Below are 9846 nucleotides of genomic sequence, written 5' to 3'. Positions count from 1 at the left end.
TCTTGGTCAAGCCCCGGCCGATGGGTTTTCTTTAAAACTCCGGGACCTTCCCACATGTATGAATGTGAAGTGTGGGTGACCATCTGGAACATTCGTCTACTTAAACCTTATATGGGTAAAAATTCTATTCCTTGCTCGATCGCGGGCGTATAGCGGCCGCGGACCGAAGTTTTCAAACAGGCGTATGACGCCTTTCAAACTAAATACATTGTTGTAAGCAGTGTGACCCCAGAGACTGAAAAAAACACTCCACTCGGGAAAATGTCACCGTTCTTCATCGAAAAGGCGGTGGCACTTCTGCAATGCACTTCTGAAGCCGACTGCGAGCGTATACTGAACAAACAGGAGATGCACGGGATCAAAATATCAGCAACCTTGCATAGGACCCTTAATACCTGCCGTGGTGTCGTGTCACTAGCGGAACTCATTGACGTTCCATCAGAAGAGATACTGGAAAATCTAAAAAGCCAAAAAGTGATTCATGTCAGGAAAATAAAAATCCGGAAAAACAACGAGTATATAATAACGCGCAACACAATTCTCACGTTCGACTGTCCTACTTTACCAGAAAGGCTGAAGGTAGGGTATCTGACCGCAGAGGTGCGGCCATATATCCCTAATCCACTCAAATGCTTCAAGTGTAACCGCTTTGGCCATCCTTCCGATACTTGCAGAGGATCTGCATGCTGTGCTCGCTGCAGCAAGCAGGACCACAACTCCAAGGAGTGCAGAGGGCCGGATCACTGCGTCAACTGTGCAGGTGACCACCCTTCGTACTCTAGGTCTTGCCCAAAGTGGAAGTTTGAGAAAGAGGTGATGCACATCAAAGTCACACAAAAACTAAGTTATCCAGAAGCCAGGAAGAAGGCATCTCCTTTCCATTTCCAGAAATCCTTTTCATCTGTTGTTAAGGAAAAACCAAGGATGATGTCATGCGCAACACAGACAGAGAATACCATACAAAGTGAAGAAACGTGTACACCTCTTTCTCAAACACCACCTCCTGTAACAGTAACTACAGTTTCGCAATCCTCTTCCGTGGCGTCATTTTCACAGACGCCACCTTCGTCATCGCAACCCGTGGATACCAGCTCCATGGAATGCGATGACGACACGAGCTCGCAAGGCTCTTTTGCGAGCGTGAGCTCACAATCTCAAAGGAAACCTAAGAGCAGTATTTCGGGGAGTGGCTCACTCCCCGATGTATCGCCTACGGAACTCGCGGCTGCTCCGAAGAAAACTCCGTGGCAGCCCATAATGCCCCCAATGAAGAAATAATTAAAATTTCTTTAGACAGTACACTCTTCCACATGACGAAGATGCCCCTTGTGCAAACCTTTCTCATTTTCTGTACTATGGCAATCCTCCAGTGGAATTGTCGAGGGCTTCTCACTAATCTTGATGATGTGAATGATCTTTCGGACAGGTATAACACACTCTGTTTTGCGCTACAAGATACTTATCTGAATCCACAACAGACACATACACTCCGGAGATGGAACCTGTTCCGAAACGATCGGGTTGATGCAGCACGTGCATCTGGAGGTGTTGCTATCCTCACAACAAAACCCTCCCTGCAAAGCATTTTCCACTGAAAACAGCACTCGAAGCAGTTGCCGTTCAAATATGTCTCCAGGGGGTATTAACTGTATGTTCCTCATACCTATCACCATCAACTGTAGTACATCAGAACACACTGGGAACTTTAGTTGATGAACTACCACTGCATTTCCTCTTACTGGGAGATTTTAATGCCCATAACTGTTTGTGAGGCAGCTCGAGAGTCGACAGGCGAGGAAATATGTTGGAAAAGATATTACTCTCTAGATCTATCTGTCTTCTAAACAAAGGAAGTCATACTTATGTAAGCAGTGCTAATCAATCTTTCTCTGCTATCGACCTCTCCTTGTGCAGCCCATCAATATTTCAAAGAAAAAGAATTGACTGGGCAGTAGATCAGAATCCTCGGGGAAGTGACCAGTTTCCGGTAGTCCTGAAACTGCATAATGCCCCAACCACCCTAGGCACACGTCCACCTCGGTGGAAACTGTCACAAGCTGATTGGAATCTCTTCAACGAAGAGGCCGATCTCCTAACACCATTTTTCCAAGGTTTGAGTATAGAAGATGCCAATAATCTTATCACTGACACCATTATAAATGCTGCTGAACAGTCAATCCCACAAACATCCGGTCGGCTCCCTAAGCGCTCCAAGCCTTGGTGGACGAGTGACTGTGAGACTACACGCAAAGAACAAAATCGGGCGTGGGGTGTCTTTCGAAGGCACCCCACGACACCAAACTTAGTTGCATTCAAGAAGGCACGTGCAAAAGCACGCTGGGCACGAAGACAGGCAAAAAAAATATTGGAAAAATTTTGTATCTTCTTTAAATTATAACACTCCCTCAAAACTTATATGGGACAGGCTAAGGAAAATCAAAGGAGACTACCCAAGTTTCTCTGCCCCATGATTGCAGGTAAATGGTGTAGTTTGTCAGAGTTTGGAAGAGCAGGGCAATGCATGCCATTGGGGAGCATAAGCAACATGTATCCAGCTCAACTCACTACAGCAGTGATTTTTTGAAAATAAAATCATCTGCTGAGAAACAGACGATTCCAAGCGAGGGCGGTGACAAGTATCCATACAATTCATTCTTCACAATGACTGAGTTACAAAGAGCTCTGTCATCCAGTAAAGTTACAGCACCAGGTCCTGATCGCGTTACCTACTGCATGATCCCTTCTTGATTTCTTTAATCCTGTCTGGCGAGAGGGTTGTCTTCCGTCTGGCTGGAAGGTGGCAACCGTCGTTCCATTGCTAAAACCTGGAAAGGACCCCGCAAACCCCTCCAGCTATCGACGCATAGCGATCACAAGTTGTCTTGGGAAAACTTTTGAGCGCATGGTGAATGATCGCCTGATGTATTTCCTTGAAGAAAATAAATGTCTCGATAAATTCCAGAGTGGCTTCAGAGCTGCGTGCTCGACAACAGATCACCTGTTGCGGCTAGAGACTGCCATCAGGGAAGCATTTGTCCGAAGGCAGCATTGTGTGTCCGTATTTTTCGACGTCGAAAAGGCTTATGACACTGCCTGGCGGTATGGCATTCTGCAGGATCTGCACAGTCTGGGAATAAGGGGCCGCATGTTTCGCAGCATTGCCAATTTCCTTCAAGGACGGTTATTTCGGGTCCAGGTTGGATCGACACTTTCTCGCCCATTCATACAAGAGAACGGTGTACCGCAAGGATCCGTCCTAAGTGCGACTCTTTTCATTGTAAAGATGAACTCCATAGCAAGTGCCATTCCTCCTTCAGTCAGGTATTCACTGTATGTGGATGACGTACAAATTTCTTGTTCCTCTTCCAGCATTGCTAGGTGCGAACGTCAACTCCAACTCACAGTAGTCACAGTAGTCAGTTGGTCAAAAGGTTGCACGAAAATGGTTTTAAGTTTTCCCCGGAGAAGACTGTTTGTGTCTCCTTCTCTAGGGTACACGGAGTGTTTCCCGAACCAACACTTAAAATGGGCAGCCACAACATTATTGTAAAGCCTGAGCATAAATTCCTTGGGCTTATATTTGACCGGAAATTGACTTTCCTTCCTCACCTCAAACACCTCAATATAAAGGCCATCAAAGCTCTAAATCTCCTAAAGGTGCTTTCTCACAGGTCCTGCGGAGCAGATCGTGACACACTCAAGAAGATTTATGTCTCCACTGTTCTTTCCAAATTGGATTATGGATGTGCTGTGTACGGCTCAGCACGGCCATCTACACTCAAAATCTTCAGTCCAGTACACCACCAAGGACAGCGTTTAGTTCTTGGAGCTTTCAGAACTTCTCCGATATAAAGTCTTTACATAGAATCGAATCAATGGTCTTTAGAGAGACGCAGGTTTTACCTCACTACTTCATATGCACTCAGAACCAGAGGTCACCCTGAGAACCCAGCATATCAATGTGTGACAGATACACAATTCAGACAGCACTTCTTGAACAGACCTTCAGCTGTGCCTTCTTTTAGTATTAGAATGTCACAAGCAGTCGAACACTATGGCTTTCCAGTGTACAACTCTATGATCCTTGAGACAACTAAGAAAATCCCCCCATGGCAGCCCCCTCCAAAATGCAACATGTCCCTTTCCAGACAAAACAAAGGTGAAACCGCTAACACTGTCCTGCAACAGGAATTTGAAGTGCTAAAGGATAGTTTTGGCAGCAATGTAGAGTTGTACACTGATGGCTCAAAAACTATTTCCGGGGTATCGTGCGCTATGGTTACTGGCACAGTTACGAGGTCACATCGTTTGAAGGTCACCATGTCTGTCTTCACAGCTGAAGTGTATGCCGTAATATTAGCCCTCAATTATATCTTACAAAATCGTATCAAATCATCAGTCATATACACAGATTCTTTGAGTTCCTTACAGACTATCAGTAGCATTCATTGCACAAAAGACCCCATTGTCCATCGTGCAAGGCGCATTGCAAGCACTATAGCTAAGAGGGCTTATCGGTTACTATTCTGCTGGGTACCCAGCCATGTTGGGATACCCGGAAATGAAAAGGCCGATCGAGCAGCTGCTGCTGCCCCTCATATTAGACCCCTAGCTATGGGGTAGCGTTCCACTCCTAGAGTGGAAAACCTCCCCACTTCATCATCACAATATATATGTTGTTGTTGTTGCCCTAACAAACGACATTACGACTTTCAACATTCTATCAAAAGATCTCTGGCAGAGCTTTTGGGACCAACAGACAAGCAACAAATTACATGCTATAAAACCCAAGATAGGCCATCCTCCATCTGCATCCAATCGACTGTATGAGGTGCTATGTTGTCGGCTCCGTTTGGGATACACATACTTAACACATGGATATCTCTTACGGGAAGAAGACCCTCCCGAGTGCAATCATTGTGGGGAACAACTCTCAATCCTCAATATCCTCATTGTATGTCCAGCATATCAGCATCTTCGTGAACGTCATTTTGATTTATTCTATAGAAACTTCTTACCACTCCACCCGGCGCGTTTGCTGGGCGATGAAAGTTTCATACCCTTTGAAAAGATCTATATGTTTTTTGGAGATAACGGGTTTTTAAAGGATCTGTGATTTTAATTACTAACCCAGCACTCAATACTGTTTTAGTAAATACACAAATTTTTACCCAGATAGAACTTACACTAGTATTTGGCGCATTATGGCCTTAGTAGCTAATGCGCCAGAAAAACCCAAATCAAATCAAATCAAATCATTAAACAAGTAGCTCAAGGTAAAAGTCGGAAGCACAATCGTGCCGTAAAACTTGCGGCAAAATCGGAAGTAGTTGGCGCCTTCAGTAACCTAACTACTGTAGCTAACTACTTAAAATAGTTTACTAGTTTACTAACTACTTAAAATAGTTTTAAAAAATACTTAAAGTAGTTTCATGTAGTTAACTACTGCCCCCCCCCCCCCCCCCATCACTGGTGAGCACACCTTCTTTGGCTCTCTTATCAGCCGATGGAATATCTTGGAATGCTGCCGGATCGCAACCAGCGTGTGGCGCGCATCGAGGTAAACTTCTGATAGTTGAGAGTCAGCAGTTACCACCTGCCCCGCATTTCGACGTTCGTTCAGTTTATAGACCATGCACCCAGAATCTTTGCAAAGGTAAGTGGCCGGCTGTCCAGTGAAGAGAGACGCTTTTCGAGGAACTTCCTCTCATCCTCATATTTCGTGAAGTGCAGTAGTAGATGGATGTAGTCTTCGCTTGTGTGGCATTGTCTACATGCAGGGTCGTCGGTCATGTTTAGCTTATACCTGTAAGCTCTTGTGAAAGCAGTACCAAATCGGAGTCGACGAATGAGTGCTGCGTCAGTTCGGCTCACGTACTACAGCCTGCGTACTTATATGGACCATCGAGGGCGACAAGCCTAGGGTGTCTCCAGTGTAGATTGTTCAGGAGCTTCTTCATCTCCACATCTGCCGTTCGCTTTGCTGCCCTTTTGATGTCATCTTTGGCCAGTGGTATATTTTCCCTGCATGTAAGGGAGTGGGCTTCTTTTGCAGCCTCGTCCGCCTTCTCGTTACCAGGGACCTTGTAGTGGCTGGGGATCCACTGGATGGATACCTGATGTTCGTCTCGTCTGAGTTTACCGTATGTCTTGGTAATTTTGCTTCGCATGGCGTCATTGATGGTATCCTTGCTTGACTCCCCGATTTAAAAATCCGACAGAACTCCATCAGGAATTTATAGGGGTTTTTAAGGGTCCGCCAGGAATTCTTGACGGCCCCTTAGCGGACCCTAACGGCCCCATAACGGACTGCCAAGGGAGCTTGAGGGACCATTAGAGGCACCTAACAGCCCGACAGGGCTCCTGGCGGACCAACAGATGGCATCTGAACTGAAAGCGCAAGGAACACGGACAAAGAACGGAGAAACAGACAGGACGGGCGCTGTTTCTCCGTTTTTTGTCCGTGCTCCTTGCCGTTTCAGTTCAGATGTCTCATTACCAACTAGCCCAATCCTCAACCCTTCTCGACAGATGACCTTCTGACGAGCCCTGAATGGGAACGGGCTCTCCACCAGGACAGCGTAACGGTCACTTATGGGCATCTAACGGTCCACTATGAGCCGTTAGGAAAGCCTGGCGGCACATATAGCCGTTCAGTATTCCATTAGAATTATCCAATAACCCCATACATGATAATTGAGGGTTTCATGGCGCAACGACAACGAGGATAACCCCATACAGATTGTGTGACTATGTTATCAGATACACTTGGTGGATATGAACCAGACTGGATGCTGATTATAGTGTAATTGGGCCCGATTATACGCTTAAGGCCCCATATACTCCATTTTCATGTCGTGCACGAACAACTTTATTTAGCGCGCCGGTGTCCACTGTGTCATTAAATTTCCAGAAAACTACACTTGATAAAAAATAGTGAGTTTGCATATGACACTCCTGAAGGTTTTTGCCACCCAAACAATTGCCCCAACAGAAAACAAACAGACCCAACAAAACCCACGAAACAGAAATAGTAAGAAAATTAGTAAAAAATTATGCTTTAGTCCCGCCTGCTTGATTGATCGCAAAGGAGCGCACCCCAAATGTGCGTCTAGAGGAGAAAATGTCCCTGCCTTTTGCCTTCTTTGTGATAAGATGGAATTGGCACAAGCATCAAGGTCAAAACGGGGAAGCAAAACGTAAAACAAAGATGTGGAAACACATCCTCCTCACCCCGCGCCTCCCGTGCGCTCCCCTTTGCGACAATCGAGCAGGCTGGGCTAAAGCGGAAATTTTCCTAATTTTTTCGACTATTTCTGCTGCGATACTGTGCATAGTTTTGTTGGGGCTTTGGTTATCCGTGGAGGACTTCGTATTAATGTCAAGAAAAGTGAGTTTCGTTTGGCAATTTTCAAAGTTCATTGAATTGACAAAAATAAACTTCCCCAATTAAAAATTGTCCAAAGTCTCCCTAAATGGCGGCAAAAGATTCCAGAAGGTAATTGCCTAAAGTCCCACAATCCTCCGGCGAGTACGTCGCCAGTTTGAATTTTTTTATCACGTTAGGTGAAACGAACACCCTGTATATTCCCTAATTATTTGACACCCGTAAATTGCCATGTCTGCAAGCGCGCTTTCGTATTTGGGATCGGCAGCGCCCCCAAGAACCCACAACTCATTAAAACAGAACGGAAAAAAGAAAAAAACATAGAAAAAGAGACGGGAGCGGGACCGACCCAATCAAGCATTTTGTCTTCGCAAGGTTATCTGTTCGCAGGCATCTGATAATCACGACATCAGATGTTTGTCTGTCTGTTCGTTTGTATACTGCTCTGTTGTCCTTCCTTCACTCCATACCTTAGACGGGACAACTTGAACGGGCGCGCCTTGATGAGCGACGTTTCCTTTCTTTTTGTGTGTGTGCGGTTGTTTTTGTCAATTTTTTGTGGAAACGTGTTGTGAAAGATCCTGTATTTATGACTGAAATGGTGTGTTGTGGCATCGGCTTTCTAATTAACTCAAAAAGCGTTACTTTTTCGGTGCAAATTCTTGGGTTCAATTAATCTGATTAGACTAAGTAATGAGGTACATCACAGAAAACACCTGTTTGGGTGCTTGGGCAAGGTTACCATTCTACACCCTCAAGCCTGCCATTGATGCCATTCAGCGTCGTCTGCAACATGCCTTAGACCTTCTTGTGGCGCATCTTGCTGACCGTGGGTTGTCTGTCTCGCCGGCTAAGACAGTAGCTATGGCATTCACGAGCCGCTCCTTCACCAAGTACCCCCTACTGCTAGCTGGCTCTAGACTGAACTACGTCTCGCATTATCGGTATCTAGGCATAATCATTGATAGGGGACTGATATGGCCGCGGCAGATCAACTCCCTTTCTGCTAGCGCCCGCATCTACTGTAATGTGCTCCGGCACCTCTGTGGATCCACACGGGGCCCGTCCTGCGCTGACCTCCATCGTGTGCACTGCTCCCTGTTGCTTGGCGTTATGCGCTATAGCCTGCCTGTCCTTTATGGGATTTCCAACACTCACGAGCGGGAGCTGCTCAATATTCAAGCCAGAAGCCTCCGTCTCTGTTTGGGAGTGCCAAAGACAACGGAAACCTTCTCTGTTTTGGCGGAGGCACGCGAGCCATCGGTGCTTATTATTCGCGATAGTGTCGCCTTACACGCGTACACACGTTATCTTGCCCGCCATCCAGCCCAACAACAACAACAAATAAATAATGACTATGGCCAGCCCGTTACCTCTGTGACATTGCGCAACGTTATCCCGCATCTGCATTCGGGCAAGCTATTTGCCATTTACGAAGCAACATCCCCTCAACCTCAACCTCCGCCCGGACCTCCTTCGCGCCACCCATGTGGACACTTCACTACCCCACTGTACAAACGTCAATTCCGGGCCTTAGAAAAAAGAAGGTTGTGCAAACAGTTGTGGCCTGCCAACTGACCTTGTTCCACATCTACAGTCACCACCGGCATCGAACCCAAATATACACCGATGCTTCAGTTTCTCTAGTTGGGTCGTCTGCTGCCTTCTGCATCCCAGCGGATGGAGCTGAGCACGCCTTCAAGCTCCCTCTTATGTCATCTGCTGTGCCGAGGCATTCGCACTACTGGCCGCTTTGAGACATGTCTCCTCGTGTGCGCCCAGGGCCTGGTCGATCCTCACCGACAGTAAAGTGGCTGTGGAGGCGCTGGCCTCTTACTCTGCCGCAGTCATCAGTGACACCTACACCACGATCATCGCCCTGCACTCTGAACTTGTATCACTGGGACACGAACTGGTGTTCCAATGGATTCCGAGCCATGTCGGAATTTCAGGCAATGATCGTGCTGACGCTCTTGCTCGGCAAGCCCACGGCACTGAGCAACCAACTGTCTTTCCCCTTGCGCACTCTATGTGCCAGCTGAAAATCCGCCGCTTCACTGCCAACCGCACACAGCTCTTTCAGCAAGAAGCTATACGAACCAATGCCTTCCTTAAATCCATTGACCCTTTAATGACATATGCTGTGCCTGGCCGCATCCCGCGCATCGAGGAATCGTTGCTTCATCGGCTGCGGCTGAATGTGGCACGAACTCCTGTCCTCCTATTTAAGATGAATCAGCACCCATCACCTCTTTGCCCAACGTGCAACGTAGAAGCCGATGTGCCACACATCCTTATTGCCTGCCGGCGGTACGAAGATCACCGATCGAGTCTCCGGCGCCGCCTTGCTCGTCTAGGCTACCGAGAGCTTTCCCTCGCGGTGCTACTACCCAGCACGCTGAAGTCACGTCTGCGCTGACACGATTCCTTCCGGAATCTAAACTCCTGGGCATTCTCTG

General features: G+C 46.9%; 1 protein-coding gene across 1 annotated transcript; it reads left to right on the top strand.

Moving 5' to 3' along the window:
• The first annotated feature begins 261 nt into the window (after positions 1 to 261).
• LOC135389251 (uncharacterized) lies at positions 262 to 1278 on the top strand. Its single transcript, XM_064619316.1, has one exon. The coding sequence runs from the start codon at positions 262 to 264 to the stop codon at positions 1276 to 1278; it is 1017 nt and encodes a 338-aa protein (XP_064475386.1).
• The last annotated feature ends 8568 nt before the right edge of the window (positions 1279 to 9846 follow it).

Source organism: Ornithodoros turicata, chromosome 3 (assembly GCF_037126465.1).
Source record: "Ornithodoros turicata isolate Travis chromosome 3, ASM3712646v1, whole genome shotgun sequence".
NCBI classification, from domain to species: domain Eukaryota; kingdom Metazoa; phylum Arthropoda; class Arachnida; order Ixodida; family Argasidae; genus Ornithodoros; species Ornithodoros turicata.
This window is presented reverse-complemented; position numbering and strand designations above follow the sequence as displayed.